Genomic DNA, 23,322 nt, shown 5'->3' with positions numbered 1-23,322 from the left:
AGAGTGGAGCAGCAGCACAGTAATTAGAGCGGTAGAGGATATTGCATGGAGGATATTGCACACACAGTAGTTAGAGAAATATTGCACAGAGGATATTTTGCACTTGAGGGGTATTACACACACAGAGCAGATTATAGTGAAGGGAGGGAGGTTGAATTAAAGCAGTCAGTGTGTGTATGTTCAGTCCAGTTCAGTTTCAGGTTGTGGTGGGGTGGAGGTGGGTGGTGCTGTGTGCTCAGCAGTGTGACAGTACTGGGTTATACAGGGCTCTGTAGTGCTTACCAGATGGATGTTAGTGCAACGCTGTGGTCATTAGGTCTATATTTTAATTTTAAAACCCACAGTGTTAATTACCTGATTTTTAAAAATGTCCCTGAAAATGTTGCTGCAAGTAAAGACAAGGCAGACCTTTTGCACAGCAGATTTTGACTGAAAGCACAAGTGTTACTAAAAAAAGGGGCAGCACAACCCCAGGAGCCTGAAACTGACTAAACCAAATGGAATTTAGTTGTCATTTGTTTTATTTATTTATTTTACATGACAAAAAGCCTGGTAGTGGTGGTGGTGCCACATTTTTGAACATTGGAGGGATTGGAAGGATGAACTCGTTCCAAAATAAAATAAGCACAGTTTGATGGGATTGTCAACAGATTGGTGAGGGCTAAATGATCAGTTAATTCTTTCTTCAAAAAACAATCAGTCAGGTTGTAAGCAAGCCAGTGGATTGTCTAAACCACTTCACTTGAATACAAATACACGTGTCATTTGTGATACTTTGCACACTAAACCTGTGACTGTACAGCTTCTCTTTGTATGGCAGGTCACAGCTGAAGTGAGAAATCATCAGCTGATGTTAATGAACCAGAATTTGCTCTATATTTTCTGGTTGAGCTGCAGCTGATCTTGGTGACCCACCTCTCCGTCTTTGGACTCCAGTCGCAGCTCGTTCCTGCAGATGGCCTGGATGTCTCCGGCCTCAGCCAGGATCTGGATGCCTTTAGGAGCCTCCATCAGTAGGGAGCGAGTGGGAGACTCCAACCTGGGAACAGACAAATGCAGAGCAGCTCTGGTCGTGATTAATGTTTCTACTTAAGGTTTGGATGAGACGAAAAGCAAATTATGAAAATCAAAGATAGGAGGCATGATAAGAAGGAAGTTTGTTTTCTTTGTTATGATCCTCTGTAGAAATTCTGACTTTGTTCCATTATTTTTTTATTTTCACTTGTCAAACGGCCTAATTGGAATCTAACAAGGTCTCGTAAACAAAAGTCACGATTCTGAAGCAGCCTGTTTATGAGACGGCTTTAGTAATCTGTCATACTGACACCGTGCAGACAATAGCAGAGAGTTTTTTTTATCACTTTCACCAACAACAATATAAACACTCCTGAGGTAATGTGAAGCTCCACGGTTGTTTTTCACCAACAACTGAACATTTATGTTTAAGAACAAGTGAGTAGAGTTTCAGGTAAGATGAGATTCTGGTGTATCCTGGATCAGTGTAACAGAAATCCTGAACTGGCTGAACACTGATACTCAGGGATACTCCAGACTACGATGCTCTGCTTCCAGTCCTCTGAATCGCTGCCACCATCTCTGTGTTGTTCTGCGATTCATCAAGCAGCTGGTTTGGATTTATGAGTGGACAAGAGTGATGGAACCGTACAGGTTGGTGTGAATCTTATCCATCGTCACATTAGGTCAAAAGCCATTAATGTCACTGGCTGTTGTTGCTGTATGCTTGAAATCATTCGCTGTTTATTTCTGACCTATTTGGTCTTAAAAAAGTGATTTTTTTTTTTTTTGGGAGATCTTGACCTGAACAAAATTCTTCTAACTTTTACCAACTATAGCAACTCCTTTGGATTGCTTTTAGTCTTTAAGTCACAAACCTCGCAAATAAATGTAGTAAACATAAATACTATGATCCAAAAAGACTGCTGAATGGTGATGACAAATAAATGTATTAAATCTATGCAGTAGATTCATCAGTGTAATACAGTATTAATATGTGCTAAATTACAGAACACAGTGTGAAGGAATTATGCACCCTACAAGTATATTTATATATTTTTTCCACTTAGAATCAGAACTTTTTTGTTGTTTTTACTTTAAGCTGTTTTAGTTTATTGTCACATTTTCACCTTTTGAAATAAGAATTTATTTCACTTTAATCACATGAGGGGCGATAAAGTAAAGTATCCAAAAGATCAAAGATAATGTGCTAAAATATCACTTTGATAAAACTGCATCCATTCAAATATTGTGTGAGTAAAAGTCTGAAAAGTGTCACAAGTACAAGTGAAAGTACAGTACTAGAGTAAATGTATGTAGTTATGTATCATCACTGAACGGGGGCGGGTAACATCTATAAATGGCCTCAGTCGTCTGAGACACACGCATGTGGATGGGATGCAAACCGAGTGAATCTGACACTTGAACACTGCAGCCCACCTGCTGCTTCCACATTCCTGGATGAAGAGTAAGAATCAGCCCACTCCTCTTCACGTCTTGACAAAAGCACTCTCAGCCACGAGCTGATCTTTACAGGAAGCAGCAAAGGTGTCAGAACGCTTCAGTAGCTTCAGACCTGCAGAGGAGATCTCTGCAGACCACCTGTCTTCCTGTCACCACGGTGGTTGTGGATAAAATGCGTGATAGCTCCTCCACGGGGACGGTTTGCATTGACGTCACACACACTGTCTTCACCTGCACAATTGTGGGCCTTTGTTCTGAACGAGGAGCAGCTGTCAAAGGTTCTGTTGATATGCACAGATACAGTACACGATGTCCATCATCAGCTCGAGTGTTCATCTGTAAATGTGTCTTCATTTGGAGAATTCTGCTGGTTTTGGCTTTACTCATTGCAACATGGACCAGTGACCAGCTGTTTTTGTGACTTTCTTGTTTGCTGGTGCCATAGACGGGTTACGAAAGTGGACAAGTACTTTTCCTTATTGTACATATTTTGACACTATTCTGAATGCTCCTATATAATGTAACAGCACCACAGATTCATGTTATGCTCATCAGTTTTAACTATTTCATTATTTGTCTCTGAGACATTCTGTTTACTCTTGTCAGTTTGTCTTCGTGGAGGGCTTTACACTGACACGTCCTCAACCCAAGGCAGAAATTATAATATATTAATCATATTCAACCCCCAATATTCAACCTCAGTGTTGACTCCATGGCTTCATCCTTCCCTCAAACCTAAATGACAAGTCTATTTCCAGTGACTCCCAGAAAATATCAAATCTACAATCTACAAATTGTAGACAATAAACACTAACAATAAGAAATATTTGCTTGTACGTGGCAACATTAACGAATAAAGTTGTTAGTGCAGATCTCTGAAATGTTCCCAGTGTCACAGAAGAACATTTTTACAAGCTGCATCAGTGAAAGTAACAAAGGAAGAAACAAAAAGTAAGAGCAAGAAGAAGAAGAAAAAGGACACTGAAGAAACCCAACTGTCTTGGTGCTAATATAATCCCCAGCAGTCCGCTGGTGTCATTCTCTGAATTCACTTCTGTCGGGTTTAATGAACAAAATCCAGGTGCTAATCTGAATTCTCCAGATGAAGATGAAGAAAGGTGAGAGGAGCCACAGCACAGTAGTGCTGGCTGCATGTTACAAGGGTTAACCTCGAGGGAAGAAACCCAGACTAAAATAGCATTTCAGTTAGGTTCCTCTGGGTTTGGGCTGAGTTACCTGTGAGGAAAAATGCCAGGATGGACGAAGTCTATGTTTTGTGGCACAGGCATCAATGACAATAGTACCAGAACAACTGCCACATCCTGCTTTATGGTGAGCTATAAGACAAGAGAGAAACGAGGAAGCAGCCATCCTCCTTCAGGCAAGACCCTAATTATCAAGTCAGAAGCTTTCATGTCTTTATTGTTTAACTGGCTGTGCAGCTATGATAAAAGACAACTGTGCTGTCCTGTCTGACTGCCATCAAATGATAAAAAGCTAAAAAACAACAACAAACAACAAAACAGGACTAAATCTGTGTACAAGCTAAGCAATGCAACATTGTGTTGATGTAGGGTAGAGTTTACGTGATCACAGGAAGGGCAATCTGAGTTTTAGACATCCACTTTATAGTTAAGTCTGATGTGTAACAACAGTACAAACGTGTAACATAATATAAGCTACAATAATATAAATCTATTCAGCAGATTCAACGCAGCATTTGCTAAGTAAAACGGCTGCTCTGCAGGGTCTCCTCACAGCTTTCCTTTCAAAGGGCCCTCTGAGAGTTGGACTGATATAAGTTTTCAAACTTAGGTTGAGTTTACTGAGGTAATATTCTGTTATATCCATTTGTGGGTTGTTCTTGTGAATGTGCTGCTTGCGTAGCACAAAGGATGGGAGGGAATAAAATGGCAGTTGAAAGCTGATGAACGTGACAAAGACAAAAAGTAATTAAAACTTTAATCTCCTTTGCATTACCTCTTGCCCACAGAGGGTTAAGCCTTAACAAATATTAACTACAGTGGGTGAGTGTTATAGTCATTAATTAAATACATATCATCTCATGTCTCACATTGTCTCTGAGTGAGGGATGTCAGCTCTGCTTTCCAATGGCCTAACATCCACTAACCAGTAATTAACAGGTTAACATCTAAGAAAAGGTGCAAAGCAACGTGAAGCAATTTTCTTCTTTGTTGGATTTCTCCAACATCAAAAAGAACTCGGAGATATTCGGCACCTGTGGATGGGAAGTGAAAGTAAACCCCTCAATTACTCCTCCAAAAGGCCTCCCTCCTCTCTCATCCTCCCTACTTCTCTTACAGTGAAATAAAATATAATTATTCCTCTCCCTGAGTTATTTTTTTTATTCATTTCCTCTTCACTTTTCCTGTAAATTGAAATGTTGGCTCGTATTCTTTTTCCATTTCCTCCACTTATATTTCTGTCTCTTTCTGATATTAAGATTGTGTATATAGCTGTACAAAACATTTTAAAGTGAAGAATACATGCGATAAGGTAGTTATGTGTGTGTATATATATATATATGTATGTACATATCCTAAATTAGGATGAAATGAAGCCTGTCCTAAATTCTGCCCGGAAACTACCAAAAATGGCCATACAACTGTTGTTAGGTCAGTGTGGAAATGACAATGAAGATGGGGAAAAACACGAACACAGTAAAACGTTGTGACTGAAAGGCTGTTCAGTGGCTACGCACAGATTTAACAATGTGATTCTTGGTTTGTGGAAAACGTCCAAATTTCATAACAGAAGCAATAACATCATTATTGATGCCATTTACAGTTTGAGGTGTCCTGGCAACAGTTTTACATCTCTTTTATAATGGTGGTTTGAGGGGAAAAGCTCCTGGGGCCACAGGGGAATTTTTTGCTGCAATACCATAAGTGACCACTGGGCAAAATGGCGCTGCCCTGTCTGGATTTAACTGGCACATGATTCATGATTGATATTAGCCTGAAGCTAACACTTACACTTTACTGTGTTCTGAACACCTGGTTAGATCCTGAACTGTATTGTGTCTGAACGCCTGTACTGGCAATCTATTTACCTCTTTCAGCTCTGTTTTATTACTTATTCTACCGTCTATTTTTGTCTTCTTTTCTATTTTTCTATTTTTTCTCCATTTGTCACCTTTAATGGCAGTCACAACCTCATTTCCTCACAGCAATCAATAAATTTTCATCTTGTTCTCTTTCTTGCTTTCTAGTCCACTTCTGTACATCTTCTTATCCTTTCTCTCTCTTTTCTTGGCAGCGTTTCATATCTGCAACTGGGATCAAAGGTTAATAACTTTTCACGCTTCCTCCTCATATCACTCGCCTTTGGATAACGGTGGAAATGATTGGAGGTTTGTGACATGACAGAAATTGTAAACTCGCTCAGTCTGAAACCCGTGGGCAGATTTTGTACTTTCCCTTTGGTCTCCGTGTGACTCCTTTGTCCTTGGCGACGATACCTTCCCCAAATTATGTGCCACTGTTTCTTGTAGAGTGTAAGCACAGCGGTCAGAACAGTTTGGTGTTATAAATGTATAAGCTATGGTGAGCTGAAATGGGCTGCAGTCGTGCCACACAGCAAATCATAGGTTAAATGGCAATCTTGGCCGATACGAGTGCAACTGATTGCTTCACAGGGCTTTGTGAACAGCCGAGCGGATGACCCAAGCAATCTGCTGGGGAACACACCATTCTCTCAATTACTGAGATCAGTGTAAGCTGAAGGTGTGGAGGACGACGAGGGTAGAGAGAGGGAAGAAGAAAGAAGCGCCTGTGAAATGATAGAGGACATAAAGCGAAGCGGAGAGTAAGAAGATGAAAAGAAGGCACATGAATATGTTATCTTCATTCGCTACCTAGTTTTTCTTTCTTTTTCTCAGTCAAAAATAAAAAGACAGACAACAGAAAACAAAGGAGTAAGAAGGCCAGGGGCTAAGAGAAAGAAGCAGATCAGAAGTTGGCTTGGAAAGCAGGGGTGAAGCTGAGACAGGAAAAAAAAAAAGGCAGATGAGGGAAATTGAGGCAAACCCAACCAAAGCCTGACTGAAAAGTGTGAAGAAAAAACAAATCCTTCAAGATTAACTTGTCCCACATACACACATTGTCAGGTATTATCCTTCTTATACCAAAAAATAAAGACCATTTATTTATAATATTGTATTTTGCAATCAAATTTAAACATTTTCATTAGCCATGACTCCTGGTAACATCTCAGGGGCTGAATAATACCTGGAATAATGTTTCCATCCCATAAGGTTCCTATGCAGTGGAAACGTTGTGCACAGCCAGAAAGCTAGCATTATGCTAACGAGATTTAAAGTCAGTAACAAACAGTAAATATAATCTGACAGGATGTTCATCAGACTATCCAGCTGTGTCTTTGTCACCAAATCTTGAGTAACCGAGTTGTGTTTTTTTTTTTGGGGGGGGGGGGCACTTTTAGCAGCACCATTATATTCACGAGAAGGCAGACATCTCCACAACCAATATCTCCAAAACTCTGCAGCCCACACCAAAAAAGTCTCACAGTTAAGAGAGTAAATATGATAATTATCACTGCATATGTGCCCGAATTCGTTAGAAGTTAGTCTCTCATATGCTGCAACTAAAAATAACAATCAAGCATGAACTATAAGCATGTAGCATAACATGAAAAAGCACTTGTGTCAGATGATGCTTAACTTCCTGTTGTCCGTCACTGCACTTTCAATCTCACTGACTGTAATGCTGTCATGTTGGTTGAAAATTGCAGAGCACCAAACACTGTCGAGTCGTGGGACAAACTTCACCAGATTGAGTTTCTGTGAGTCGATCAAAGTTTTTGTGATGTGAAAACTTTTAGCCACACATCTTATTTCACCTGAAGAAAAAACAAGTCACTCTTCCTGTCGCTGTGGATTCCATGGGTCCTTATCTTCCCGCATTCACTCTCCTTCTTATTGCTTCATATTTATTCTGGTTATCTGTTCTCAGAGTTAGTCAGGACATAAATCAAGGTTCACTATCAAATTCACCCACGCTGCCATTTTACTTTCACAAAGGTGTTTGTCTGATGCAAGGACACATCCTGTTGACAAGGCATTACAGATGGATATGATGGTTACGGCTTTGATAAAAAAGTGACAGCTCAGGGTGGGATGTGTTCGTGTGTGTGTGCGTGTTGAGGGTTAATGTGATATCCCGAAATAGGATTTGAATCCTCGATTGCTACCTGCCAAGGGGTTGGGAGAGATTAGAGTAAGATTAGATTTTAGCCATGCTCCGGCGAGCCCGCTCCCCTTTTCTGACATAATTGGATAGTTTGTGCCATATTTCATTCTCAATTGGCCGGTTGTCACCAAGGATGCATAAACCTGGGGGAAGAGGGGAAAAAAACACACCGCTGTGGACTCAGGCTGTCAAATTATACGGACGATCACATGATGAGGGGCTTTGGAGTGTCGCTCAGAAATGATCTGTGCACCACTGACGGGACATTTTTTCCACTTTTTTATTATTTGAGATGATGATGATTTGAAAGGAAAAGCAGCAGTGATTGATGAATCACAGTTCACACCACTGTAATGTTGTTATTAGATATTTGTCATCAAAGTCCTTCTCCCAACGAGCCCCCCCATCACATTCGTCTCTGCAGCATTTCTTCTTTGTCACATGAAGCTCTTTTTCCTTCTTTATGTTATCTCTTGCTTCCCCCCGCCCCTGTCTTATTCTCTCCTCAGTAATTTTTTTTGTCCTCTATTCTTTTGTTTTGTCGGTCTCCTACGCTCTGGCCTTTCAAGCTCTTCTCATTCTTGTTCACGTGTCTTCTCTCCTCACTCCCCCTTCTTCTTTAATCTTCACACTTTGTACTTTAGTCGTCTCTTTTTCCCTTTCTTCAGATTTTCTTATTTTCATTTCACAGTCTTTCTCTCTCTGCTTCTATTTCAATTCAGATCAAAGAATGTCATTGTGCTACATGGATAGACGCACCAGCCACAACACATCCACTGCAGCAATGTGACAACAGTCTAAAGAATATTTAGGTTGGTTTCTGCTTGAAATTCTGTCGCTGTAGGTTTTAGCTGGCATGTTCTTGGTGTTTAGGACAAAGCTTAGGACAAAAGGGTTTGGGTAGGGTAGATCGTGTGGTTCTTGGTTTCACAGAAGCTATATTATTTAGGTATTTCTGAAGATTTTAAGTTGGATACTTTAGTGAATGACCTCCCACTCTTAACAAATTTGCATCCCTTCCGACGGCTATGTTGCTCGTCAGATTTTCTGCACAAATGATCAGGTTTACTGTTTCAGGTTCATAGTTTTTTAAACTTTTTGTTTATTAAGGGAAGTTTCACTGAGAAAAAGTCTTTTGCAGGAAAGGCTGCAAGCTGAGGTGATCTACTGGACTGGTTCCAAAACTCCTGGTAAGTATGAATCATTTACACACCAAAATAAGAGAACATGGGGCTCAGGTTTAAAAATAGCAGAATCCCCTTTTAGAATAAAAGTCTCAGTTATGGGTTTCTCAGGGCCTCTTCCCTACAACTTTTGCTCCAGTGTAAAACTGAGTGGTCTTATGTGTGTATTATGTATTATGTATATTTGTTTAACTGTTATTTCATCTATTCAAATTGACTCAGCTTTGCATGAAACGTGGCCCTTTGTATTCAACTTAACTGATAAAATTTGACGGAATTACATGGAATTTAAATAGTCTTAGTCAACATTTTTGATGATGATGATTTTTTGAGTGGACCAAGAATAGTCGGTTTGGAAGACATTTTGCAAAACATAAGGCTATCTGTCTGTTTTGACACTGCTGTACATCTACATGAGTTTATACATTTCTACAAACTATTTCTTCAAATAGGAGGTTTGCTTTGTGGGAAAGTTGAAGCTGTTCATCCTCTGATTGTGAACAGTAAGTTTCATTGCAATCTGCCTCCCAGATTCTGAGCTACTCACAAACTGGCCATTAGATTAAGAGCTACGTTGTCTTGGTGAACTGTCAGGGGTCAACCAAAATAATCTTTTAGGCACAGATAATATTCATAATCACATTCATTAAATATGCCTGTGCATTGCCCTGTGGACATAAAGGCAGACTTGCTCATGTCACTGAATAAAAAGACCCTCTCAGGCATTTCCACTTATTCTGGTTGATTTGACTCCCGTGGGTGGATCTGTGCTGGGAATTGAATTGAACATGAGGTTACTAAATGTAACAGGTGCAACGGGAGAGTGATGGAGATGTCAATCAAGCACAGTCTGAGCACACCCACGCAGTCCTGAGGAGAAAGTAACTGAAAACACGAGTATCTGAATTACTGAGCAGAGAAATTCAAATGGTTAGACATTTACATTGTGATAATTATTGTGACAAATATGGATTTAATTTTTCTGTTTCACAGTTTGTCTTTCTTCTCTCCTTCACTGTCACACGCTCTCTCTCCATCCTTTCTTCCTCTAATTTTCCATCCTCTTATACTGGCTGCTCTCTCTCTCTCTCTCTCTCTCTCTGCTCTGATTGACTGTCATCACATCTGACAGCACAGGCGGGAGAAAGATGATAAACAAGACATTTACACCAAGGAGACGTCTTCGGCTGTCCACACACATGTAGTGGGGGAGAACGAGGGAGGCTGCAGTCACACGCAGCCACAGTTTGACAGGCAGCTGATGACTTGACACCTAAAGTGACTGTCCACCCAAAGTCTTGTGATGACCAAACTCTCCAGCTTTAAAGGTGGCTGTGATTTGTGGGTCCACATGGATTGTTAGGGGCGGAGGTACTAAAGATTTAGCCGACAAATACGCAGAGCTGATCACATTATCACCTTAAGCGCTGACATGCTACCAAACTGTTTTTGCATATCCAGCTGACAGGGAACAACGCCACCATGCCACTGATGAATACTCATTGTCCATGGTCTCAGTCATTGTCTGTACGTAAAGATGGATGATATGAGACCTCCCCAAAAATTGAGGCTTAAACAACCGGATGGCCCCCTCGTGGCTGCGACAGCTCATAAACCCCTCCCCCTCCATGCTAGCAGATGGGACACGGGCCAAACTAAGAACACAAAGCACACATTAATTAAATATTTAAATTTCTCCCAAAGACGGTTTGTGTCATTTGGTTTTAGTTATTCATTTGATACTATAAAAAGGGGCTGAAACCTCATGACAGACAGCTGAGCGCTGCTCCTGATTGGCTCAGGCAGGTGCGTGGGCGGGACATCCCCTATGAGGCCGGGAACAACTGGGAACACTTAAACTGATAATGAAAACATAAACCCTAATGGCTCCGCTCAGTGCCAATGGGAAGTCTGCATTAGTCCTTTTACTGACTGCTGTTAGAGAAAACAGTGAATAATGCAGCTGTGAGGATTGTAATTAGGGTCAGGTGTAAGGATGGTGATGGATGGAGCATACAGTTTTGTTTCATGACTTACTTTACTTAATTAAGATGGAGAAGAAAAAAACCATACACGGTGGAAGCTGGGTTGGACAGTGGATGACACCAGTTTGCTTGCTACTGACGAAAATCAACTTTGCCTTAATTTTGATCACATTTGTCCCCCACTTCTTCTTGTGTCCATCCCAAAATACATTTATATGTCCTCTCTTTCCTCTTTCTTTTCAGCAAAACCTTCTCTCTGATTCTCTTTAGTCCTTTCTCTTATCTGATGTCTCTCCCGTTCATTTCCCCTCTGATATATCAGGGTATGTTGCTCTGGTTTCAACAAACATCTGAGTGTTGATTTGGAAATGGAGGGCGACTGATAAAGAGGAAGACGACGAGCGGTGAAGCGTCTGTTGCCAAAGCTGGACCAGCTGATGTGATTCTGGCTCCTTCAGACAAACATTACTGGGCAGGAAAGCTAATTGCCTGAGGAGAAGCAGTCACCTCTTCATAGATTTCAACATTTAAATGTTGCCTCTTTACCCAGTCAGTGGAAACGTGGCAAGATCTTATACACTTGACTAAGTTGAGTAAATATTGTGACCTTGGGGCTGTCACATATGCAGATTGCACAATTAGAAAGGGGGAAAAAAAAGCATTAAAAAGTCCATGATGAACTGAACTCATTCTAAATCATTTACTGCTAAACTTTTGGACATGGATTTTTCTTTGGGCAGAATTAGATTAGAAAGAGTCAATAAATGCAAAGATGATCAATCAGACTGGCGTTTAACGCCATTAGCAAAGCAACAATGATTAACCAAATAGCCATGCATCATCAAGTCAAATACTGGCAGGAAAATCAAAAAGTGGTGCTTTTGTGGTTGGTACTTGAATATAAGAGAGTAGCCAAGTTTAACTGTGAATACTTGACTGGAGTATTTTTTTAAATCCATTTATTGTTTGAAAATATGTACCATAGTCATTTGGGGTTTGATTTTCTGTTTGAATCATGGCATGAATTGTTTGTGTTGGTCAATTTAAAAGATAACTTTGCAATTCACGTCCTCACGTCCGAACTACTCGATGAACTTAATTTCTTGTCTCTGACAATATACATCACCAAAACCAACAGAAACAGTACTAAAAGAGAGGAGAAAAAGTCACTAAAAGTCGTCCGTGTTGACAGCTGTAGCTATGTGAAAGGAGAGTTACTCCGTTCTGTAAGCCAGTTAGCGAGTGGATCGGCTCTATGGGCTTTAAACAACATGACGTCATTTACCTGACTGTTGGATGTGTAGTCTTTCTAGTTACATATTTTCACATTTTTGATGAGACAAACATCACGTGTAATTCCTGGCCCTTTTTTAAAAAAAATTAATTTATTATTTTTTTTAAGTTACTTTATTAATCCCAAGCTGGGAAATTACTTGCTCTGCATTTAACCCATCACTGATTGAAACACACACACACACACACATGCAACATGCAGTGAAACACACAGGAGCAGTGGGCTGCATCAAGTGCCCGGGGAGCATATATATTGGGGGTTAAGTGCCTTGCTCAAGGGCACATCGGCTGGCTAATGGGGGGTGGGGACACATATCACTCCACCACCTGTCCGGTGGGGGAATCGAACCAGCAACCTTCCGATCACAAGCCGCTTCTCCAACCACGACTGCCCCCAAATTCAAACAGGATCAAAAAATGATTTGTCATCATTAAGTACCATACAGTTTTTTGTTTTGTTTCTGAAATAAGGTGGGAGGAGGGACTTTGCCTCTCTATTTTTATATGTGTCCATCCTCTCTTTCCATATTCTGTGCCTCTGATCAGCAAAACCTTAAAATACATACTGCATTAGCACACAATACACCCAATATTGAAGTGCTGATGTTCTTCTTCTGGGTTTTTTAATAAAAGGACAAACAAAAGGGCCACAAATCCTCTGCTACCCACTCTTGCATATAAAGCTTATCTGAACTCGAGACAAAGGCAGCGGGAGAGCAGAGTTAGGTCTAAGCCATCAGGGAGTGCTGTTGCCATGAGGGGGTGTACTTGGTCTGCAGCTGTGTTTAGGTGGGTGGTGCGTGTCAAAAAACATCAGCTTGAATGTCAGGACCCGAACTTTCTCAGCAGAACGCTGTGTTCTAAAGAGATGTGGCTGTTGCATACTTTATACTATTTATATACACACATATGTTACACATAATTAACCTAAACTCAGATGTGCATGTCATGTGTTTCAGTTTATCTTGTACAAGGAGAATAATAACATACATGCTGTATATATGAGTTTCTATACAAGAACAAAAATAAAACTTGATTTATGTGTGGTTATTTTCCTGAATGTTTTCCCTGTGTGTTCACATTGCACTCCTCTATATGCTGCATATGTGTACTGATTGCATATGTCCGTGGATTTATTGTGTGTTTTGACAAACACAAACTCACCTCAGCTCTTTGAATGGCTCGGCCCTGACATGTGGGGTCTCCACTGATTTGCTGAACACGGCTCCTTCGGCCCCTGAAATAACAGAACACAACATCAGACCAGAGGCCGCCGTCAATTGAAACCACAAACCCCTCCTGTCCGATCAATGGACATAATCTCTGAGACTCCACCGATCTATACGGCTCCAGTCAGCGCACACGGCGGCCCTCAGCTCGCTTCGCCTCACTGATAACGAGGACTCACACATTTGATAAGGAAGAATAATCTGATGGAACATCATGAGGGTATTTTAAAACTAAAAATGTTATTTCATCCTAAAGTGAAATAGGAACAGCAGGTCAGTGCAGCACAAAGAAAAGCTGAATGCTCTGTTTACTGGTGCCAGTCGGCCTTTTGCCATTTGGAAAACTGGATTTCAATCTTACATTTTTATTTATGACCTTCTGTAGGCAGGGAGTTGACTCTCAATGAAGCTTCACAAAGAAACAGCACAAAGTTCTGTAATACGATACAATGTGTGCGCGTGTGTGTGTGTGTGTGTGTTTTACATGCAACCACAAGGTCCTTTCACCTCAGGAAAATACTAACTTTGATGTCAATATGCTGTCCAGGTTATTTCTAACTGAGAATTACGAGTGTCGCAAACAAGCTTTTACAATATATACATCATGCATTATTGATGGACACACATGCACTGTGTTGCATGTAAATATGTAGTACACTGCAGTACAATTACAATGAACAGAAACCAAGAAATACACAGCGTCCATACTAAAAAGTACTCAGAACAGATACCGTGTGCAACAAAGCAGTGCAAAACAGAAAGCAGACTCATTATTCAACATGGACAATAAACATTAAGGTTGAAAGTTATGACTCTGTCATTCAAATTCATCTTTAATCACAATTCATCTGTATTGTGTGTTTCGTCTCTTTTTGGGGCTCTTCTTTCGTTAACACTACTACGAGTGTAGGGAGGTGGAGAAAGTCTGTGATCAGAACTGGACAAAAGTGTACAAATAATACACTTCATGACAGAGTTAGCACAAACCTGGGTCAGCTTTGATGAATGTTGAGTCTGACAAGCTGAATCTGGGTTGTCAAATCAAGGACAGAAATTCATCTCAGTAACTACTGACGACTGTGTGAATTATATGCCCTCCAATGATGAATAATCGTAAAGCCATGAAAGAAAACAGCAGACAAGGTTGAGAGAGCACTTGGCTGAAACAAGAATCTGGTTCAGATAATTTTTATCATCTGAATAAAATGTGTCAATATCTGTACTGACGATGAAAGAAAATCCTCACTGGGTAGCTGACTGAAGTTAATTCATTCAATTTTATAAGACGTCTGCAGACCTGGAACGAACCTTATCAATGTCAGGCTTCTTCAGTTTAATTAAACCCAGTTTATCCACCTTAAGCCACACCCACTTTGTTTAAGCCCCACCCATTATGAGTACAGATACAGATAATACAAATAATTTAGTTGGCTGAACAGATACAGATAATGGTGTACTCGCTCATCCCTAGAAGCTCTACAAACAATTGTATTTCATGGTGTAGAGCGCAGTCCAGCGTGACTGTTTAGGCTCTGATTGACTGAGGTGCCGATACAGCAGCTCAGTTTGAGCAAACCGAAGCATTCAGGTACATCAGATCAACAAAGCATCAGGTGCAGATCGATGGCCATGACTAAATGTGTTTCAGAGTGCTTGGAGTCACCGCTGGTGTATCCACACTCTCACTCCGTAACACACAGTCAAGTTTTCCCCAGTAAGTTAGAAGGAAAAAGCTTTGGTCGAATGCAACTGGCATTTAACCTCAATCCATCACAACATCTCTGACGTGGGCCTGTCAAACCAGATCAGAACCAAGATCTGTGACAGATAATTATAGAGAAAATAAACAGTAAAAAAGAACAAATCATCCTCATCTAAAAGCAGCTCTTTCTCTAAACTTAAGTAGAAGTAGAAGAACAATTCAAGCAACATTTATTTTCACCGGTCCCTGTCCCCTCTTTTATCTCAGGAGTTGTCATATTATTAGCTATTATTTGGGATGTGAGTGTGATGATCACAGGAAGAGCACAGGAAATAAACAACAACAACAAAAGCATTCACCCCCCCCCCCCCCCCCCCCCCCCCCCCCCATTGTTGGATAATACTGGAAAGCAGTATAATTATTTTCATTAATTAGACAAATTTGAGTCCTTTTCAGTTAAACCTTTAAATCCTTTAAAGGTTAGCTTTCCTGATCATCTGGAACAGATTGCTGCAGAAGGAGCCTCCTCTGTTCCCATCTTTTTTACTCAAATAGATTGAATTCTTGTTTTGCTTATATGATATAGAAATATACAATAATAATTGCATGGAATACCATTTTGTTCAACATGAAATATGTACATAAATAAATAAATGAGTCAAGATAGACTTTTAACGTGAATTAATTCTACTACTTTTATTTATTTTAGGGAACTTTTAGAATCCCATATTTTCATTTTCATCTGTCATAATGCTTTTTCGAAGCCACATTTATTTATTTCATAGGCATATTTATGTATCATACAGACTAAAACGGCACTTTGTACAGTATCACAATCAATATTTGTTGTTGTGAGGCAACAAGTGCTCTCTCTGAATCTGGATTTGTGGAGAGACAAAACTGAAGGCTTGAAACTGAGAATAAAAAAATCCGCAGCACTTTCTAGTAGCTCATGAAAGCTCCGGTGACGTTTAAATACATACAGTTGAGTCAGTTAGAGCCGGAGTACAGAGAGGAGGATGTAAAGTGAAGTGGAAGCCTCGGTGCATGTCACTGCCTCTTTCCTGCAGTAAAGTGAGTCAAGATAAAACAGAAGCCTCACATTAGAAATCCCAGCTCTCAGTCGGAATAAAAAGAACAAAAAGCTCTTTACTTTGCTTCCGGCTGTCACTCCGTCTTAGCTCACTAGTTTGAAGGATAAAACCTGTGTCATTTTATGTTATTCATACCACCGTTTTTATCGCCCATATAAAAAGTTCAAACACAGTGGTGGACTCAGCAAAGCCAGCTGGGAGAAATTAGTTTTTTTCTTTTAATTTATATAAACATTCTAATCTCAGATGGGATGGGTTGATGTTCTTATTTCATTTGACATTTTTACATTTATTTGACAGTTTATTTTTAGTGATAAATTGAAGATTCCTCGACACAGACACTCAAAAGTCTCCTCGATATTTTAGATTTTTTGACTGGAGCATCAGTGATAAATGATTCAGCCTTCATTTCTCAGCTTTATTTTATTTTAGTTCTGTAGTTGTACTTTGGTGCACAAAATAGTTATGAAAGATGTCAGGCTGCTGTTCGTGCTAACTAAATTAACTTAAGTCATGTACGTAACTTTTACGTAACTTGTGTCCTTATTTTAACCCAATCGTGATCTTCTGTTGGTACTCTCCAGCAGTCATGCATGTCATTTTGGAAGTTATCACCTCTTTAGTTATTTAGAGACGAGGGCATGTTTTCCTTTTTGTTTAGCGTTTTGGTGGTAAAGGCAGGTGTGTGAGCAGGGGTCAGCCTCGAGTTGTGTGTTAGACATTGAAGGAGAATTTGAAGCCGAGACTTTCACTCACATTAAATGTCACAGATTATTGACATTGTGACACTGCAGATGTTTATATTTCTGTCCTGCTGTCTTTAGATGTACCCAGCAGAGTGTGACGACTCCATTCGTGCACACTTCTGTGAATAATAAAACTTGATCTATCTGATTTTCTGATCGCAGGCTCTATGCGAATACTGAGCAGACAGCAGCAATATGTCACAGCTCTGATGTGTTCATGGACCAGTCTGGGGGGGAGGGTCAGGTGAGAAAATAAATGATGCCATTAAAGATGAATGTGTCTGTGTGAGTAGCTGTGTCCCTGCGTGTCTGTGTATATGTGAATGTGTGTGTGTGTGCTTGTGTTTATGACAGTCCGACCAGGGGCAGATATCATCAGTTGTGGCCTGAAGTATCTCAGAGGTGATGAAATACAGAGACACACAAGCCACAGAAGAAACTCCCTCCAGGAATAATTTCAATGATTGGTGATGGTGGGGGACTGCACATGAGCAGCAATAACCAAAATTCAGAATCCTGCATTTGTCTTGATGCATTTCTGTCCATAGTGCGGCGTCATTGTCTTGTAATTTTTGAATATTTTCTTGTCTTTTTTATTTAAGTTAACATTGACTCATTTATTACATTCTGAAACCTACTGAATAAAGTTTTGAAGTTTTGTTGTAAAACACTTTTACAACCACTCAACTTTTGTATTTTGTTTTGGAACCAAGCAGGATGTGTGTGTGTGTCTACTTTATGAATAGGAGGAACAGCTAATACTACCAGAGCAGCTAGGAACCAAGGAGAAGGAAGCTTTGTCAGGTGAACACGATTTTGCTGGTGGGAAGCCAATGTGGGATCACATCCTTGCTGAGTCAGCACTTTACATTGCTTGTTAAAGTCCCAAATCTGAGGAGATGAAGTGGACCTCAAAGAGACAGGTGAGACACTACTGCAAAGACGTATTCCATCATAGACAATGGATTTTATACATGTATCCTACACCAGGCATTTAGAAGCTGAGAGCTGTGGTGAGAATGACAAATTTTGCTGTCACAGTGTTCATTCTGCCCGTCAGCGTTTTTGTTCATGTTTCAATATCACTGGCTCATTGGTCAGCTCAGCTGTTTGGCTACCACCTTCCAATAATATCCATTCAATTGTGCAGGGCAGCCATTGTAAACTGTCGCTGCTCTTACAGCCCAATACTTTTACCAACATGTTCTCACTCTCAGCTCATCAAATATGGCAGCTACTGTATGAAATAAAGAGGTAATCAGACAAGGCTGCTGTATTTGACACATTGGCAGTGAATTATTGCTCTTTCTTGCAATTTGGTTTAACTAAGATCAAGCAATCATGCGTGTGATTGTTAAGAGGGGATTAGTTCAGCATTTTGAGTTTTTGAGAGCTCCATCAAAGAGGGGAGCTTTTTCCTGGCAAATCTGTTACTATTTTCTATAAATGGTCAATTCCTTGACTGACTAAACTATAATTTTCACATTATAATTTAAGTACGAACACAAAAAAAATGTGTTATCACCGTGGTAGGCCTAGTTTCTAGTCAGTCAATGCTGAGCTTGAACACAGAAACCATCAACTCAAAAGAAATACAAAAATTAGCTGCAAATCTGTCCCACATCCCTTTCAAATGAAGCCTGTTGCATCCCCTGCTGTAGTGAAAGCATACAGCTGCTGTTGAGCTGATGAAATTAAATCTACAATCACAGTTTGGATTCAGTGTGCCTTGACTTTATGCTAATTATACTGTGCTGCACTGCGCTGAAATGCATGCATGCAGTCACAGACACACATATTTGCTACATCATATGAATATTAATGACACATTCCCTGACACATTTGAGTTGGATTAGCGCTAACACTGTAACACATTAACTAATTTACTGTATGTACAGTGCATGAGTGTGCACGGTAAAAATAGCAGGGACTAATAGACAAAGTCGGCCTGGATGTAATTAACCAGCAACATGTGCGTCTAAATTCAATCCAATTTATTTCACGTTGAGTTATTTTCATTTGACCTTTATTTAACGTGGCAAGTCATTAAGTGCAAATTCTTATTTACAACGGCGGCCTGGCAAAACATGTAAATGATGACTGTCGAGGATGTTCACAACCACATGGGACCTGTAACACTTCAGCCAAAGCCAACAGCAGGGTACGAATACTACAGGCAGGAGCTCTACAAATCTGTGATGTTGTTCAGATGTCCAACCGTGAAATTATGACCACTGACTGGACGTCTAACTGCAAGAAATCTGCTCTCATCCTGTCAGAGAAAATCTCAAGCTGTCAGATGAAACCGATTTGTGACGTTTGGTGTGTTTCGTAGCGATTTTGTGATGAAGGGATGTAATTTGCTATCATGGTGTATCCACTTTCTCTCGCTCAGAATCGACCACCTTTTATGCCACTGCTGACTGCCCACATTTCCCAGAATGACTTTGAGAACACTGAGAGAACAAGCTGTTGTAGATCCAAAAGGAGCAGGTAGGTTTAGTGTGCTCAGTTATCAACAATAACATGTAAGTTGAATTGTAAAGTGGGAAGCGTTCAATGAATTCATCTTTTATCTCCAGCCTTTAACCAAAAGTACATAACAAGGTCTGTGCAGATCAGCACAGAGACGTGGAAGTCACTCATACTATCTAAAGCCTGTCGCTGTGCTAGCAGTCTTGTTTCAAGGATTCAAGGATTCAAGGAACTTTATCGTCATACCAGCTCACATTCACATGTTTATGGTACGAAATTAGGATTCAGGTCCTGGGAGCAGTAAGTAGACTATAAAAATATAAAAATATAAAAGTACGAGGTAAATAGAAATATAAGCTAAACAGAAAAGAGAATATAAAAAGAATATAAAACTAGACATTTAAATAAGCTAAACATTTAAATAAATGTAAAGCTCATACAAACAGACAAAAAAACTGTTAAATGTTCACCACTAGTGAGGCCAAAAAAAAGTTAAGTTTATCCTGGGAGAGGCACAAGAGGAAATGCCATGTTGTTGCCTAAATCAAATGGATTTCGTGGCCTAACTGTGTGGTGACCATCTCAGGGTCAGCTCTGCAATGGATGAACATGCCTCAGTGTGAATGTCACCATGCTCATGTATGTTTAGCATGTAGCATTTTGCTTCTCAACATACTAGCACAACTACAAATATGTCAAGAAGATAAATGTTACATAATATAAACACATTGGCATGCTAACCTTTAGCTTCTTGGAATGTTTAGCATGCTAATATTTTGCTTGCTTATATGAATATAGCTGCATGTTAAAATGTAAGTTTTGATCCATTGGCTGTGTTAGAGGAAATATCAGTAGAGAAGTCGTTAGACTTCATCTATCATCTGAGCAGAGGTGTGAACATTAGATCTGAATGACAGAACATTAAGTTATCTTGCTGAAACTCCTTTTTTCAACACAGAAACACCAAAACTGCACACAGTCATCAGAACAAAACTGAAGGAGGTTAGTATATAACATCCTGAAGACAGAGAGACCTGCCTCTGGACCTGCCCACGACCAGGAAGTTTAATATTCACACATTTAATATTTTTCTCTATCTTATTATCTTTCTCTCTCCTTCCATCATTTGCTTGCTCTTATTTTCTCTGCTGCAGAGTACATAATATTCTTCCATTTTAGTATTTCAGTCAGTCCTGAGGTGCAGCCAGCAGCCCTTTCTAATAAATAGCCAGCACTCCCTGCTGAGAAGCTTTGCCCTTTCTCCTCTGAATGGTATAAGGAAATCAGCAGCTTTTATTAAGGGGGGCAATTCTCCACCTCAACAGTAAGTTTAGGCTGTCAAATGGTGTATGCAGCCCAAGGATTAGAGAAAGTAAAGAGAGAGAATGGAGATCAAAGCAAGTACTGAATACAGAAGAAAGAGAGGGCAAAACTGAAAAGGAGACAGAGTAAAAAAAAAAAAAAAGCAGGGAAAAAATGTGAGACAGCAGCCCAGGAAAAAAAAGGGAAAAGAAGAGAAAGAGAAGCTAACCATGGCAGCCTGGTGACAGATGAATCTCTCTTGCTCAACTCAAGTTGGACTCCTCACATACAGTATGCAGCCGGCGGATTACAGCCTGCGAGGAATAACGTGGCATGCCACCGTCAATTCCTCCCTCAATGCAGGTGAATATAAATCATTTACCCTGGGTCATATCACTCCCCGACTTAAGCCTTTTCCGTCTAAATATGCTGACAGAGCAGAGAGACGTCGCCGCCGAGTGACAGGCGAGCCCGACAGTGATAGGCGAGAAAGCGAGAGACATTTTAACAATGCCGGTGTGGCATCGGCGACAGCAGATACACGGCAGCCATCCACAGTGACAGCTGCAACATCCATCCCAGCCTGCACCGAGAGACGGGCTGTCACCCAGTATGGAATAAGACAAAAACAACAGTGAATGTGCATTCTTGGAGGCACTGCTAGTGGCTTTTGATTTGGAGTAACATTATGAATGATACATTTGTTGAGAGCTGCTGAGGAGGAGGTGAGGTGACAGCTTGCAGTGGAACGCAGGTTCATCCGGTCATCCTTCTCCACAGGCAGACGTGTGACGCTGCGCTGGAAACGTCCCATTACCCGTCCCCGTAGTCACGGGACTGACCCCTGATCTGTGCAGTGCCCCTCTCTCCTAACGCCACACATGAGGTCTCTCTGACTCTGCCTCTTTATTCTGTCTGACATTCAACAAAACAACTCTGCTGCAAGCATCCGCTCTGTGTTGCTTGCAGCTTTGTTGTGCTTGTTTTTTAGTTGTGTGTCCACTTCCGTCTTCCTGGGAATTCCTCTCGTCACTGTGTGAGCTCAACAAAGAGACCAGAGTCCTTGTACTGCATGTGGACACATACTTGGCCACTGAAGCTGATGCTAATTTAAATACACAAGCGAACTCTGCTGTGCTGTGTGATAAAGATTTCACACAGATTTGATTTATCTTAAATGATAAAATGTGTTCTTAGGAGGAAGTACTGTGTACCGTACCAAGTCAGCCAAAACTTCTCATTTATTCATTCCAATTCTGAAACTTCTCTCTCTCTCACTCACTCACACTCACACACACACTCACTCACACACACCGTCATCATCATCACCACAATTCAGAAATACGAGCTGAGCAGTGGTAATCAGTCAGCACCCAGGGACAAAGATGATTAAAGTGTCTGCATGAGGAGATCATCTGATCGGCTGCGTACCTCCGATACGTTGCCTCCCACCATCCAGAACACAGGAAAGAGACTAACAGGGGTGTACGAGCTCACTGGTGTTCTTCACATCGTGGAGAAATGTATCCTGATTTAGATTTTTCTCCCAAGTATGTCACACAGTCAACGCCTTTTTAAATTAGCTTCAATTCAAAGTTGAACCTTTGAATTACTTTTTTTTCTTTTCCAGTATGTGGATGTCTACAGATACTGAAGCCAGCCTGAACAAGCTGCCGTATGAACAGGCCAGAGGCTCTCAGGGTGTTAATGTCAGTCTGTTGGTTCATCAGCTCACTGCTTTGGTCCAGACTGAAATGTCTCAGCTGTTAGATGGACCAAAATTAATCTGAAATAATTGAAAATTGCATAGTTTGATACCAAACCGATGACATTTCCATCGGCCTCAGCTCCAATTTGTGTTAGCCAATAGCATTTAGCTCAAAGCACCTTTGTGCTTAGGTACAGTCTCACAGAGCTGCTAACATGGACTATGTGGACTATTCGTCTTGTTTTACCGACTGGGACAAACTCACAACAAGAGGGCACCTTTTAAACTGTCCTCTTGGAGTTTTTTTAATGCAAATATAATAATACACCTTAGTGTTATAACCCTAACGTGAGAACACACTGCTGTGTGAAAATGTGACGTCTTTTCACGGTTACTCTGAAGTCTTTGAGGCAGTGCTGTCAGTGATACTGCAGAAATAAAAATCATCCGAAACACACAAAAGGACAAACACGTGCTGCAGCAGACACGGCAGTAAGGTGAGACACGCAGACAGACAGATGGACAAAGTGTTTAATGTCCTTCAATCCTTAACAAAGACTGTGAAACAGCCTGAACCTTGATGTCTGCTTGTCTGTCTGTCTGTCCGTCCGTCTGTAAGGGTTTGAAGTCGGCAGCCGGCAGTAATGAAGTCCTGAGCCTCTAATTGGAAAGAATGATAGTGAGCAGGACTTTTGATATTCCTCTGCTGATAGGCCCGCGGGGGACGTCGACTTGAAGAGTGTTGGGCCAAGCTGATTAGCACAGCAGTGTGTGTGTGTGTGCACCGTGTGTGTGTGTGTGTGTGTGTGTGCACGCACACTTGTGTTTTAAGCTCATTGCAGTGCATTCATTTGCACTTTATGCATCTTGAAAATAACAAACTCATGAAATAATT

General features: G+C 40.6%; 1 protein-coding gene across 5 annotated transcripts in view; it reads right to left on the bottom strand.

Moving 5' to 3' along the window:
* sgcd (sarcoglycan, delta (dystrophin-associated glycoprotein)) overlaps positions 1–23,322 on the bottom strand; it is a 228,979-nt gene that overhangs the window by 7,925 nt on the left and 197,732 nt on the right. For all 5 annotated transcript variants that reach the window (XR_006845275.1, XR_006845278.1, XR_006845276.1 and 2 more), the window contains 2 exons: positions 13,336–13,408; positions 916–1,039 (listed from right to left, as the gene is read on the bottom strand). Coding sequence is in view for 1 of the 5 variants with exons in the window: in XM_046411438.1 (XP_046267394.1) it covers positions 916–1,039; positions 13,336–13,408 (197 nt within the window). In the remaining 4 variants the exon portion in view is untranslated. The remainder of the gene's footprint in view (positions 1–915; positions 1,040–13,335; positions 13,409–23,322) is intronic.

The sequence above is a fragment of the Scatophagus argus genome, chromosome 14, assembly GCF_020382885.2.
Source record: "Scatophagus argus isolate fScaArg1 chromosome 14, fScaArg1.pri, whole genome shotgun sequence".
NCBI lineage: Eukaryota > Metazoa > Chordata > Actinopteri > Scatophagidae > Scatophagus > Scatophagus argus.
This window is presented reverse-complemented; position numbering and strand designations above follow the sequence as displayed.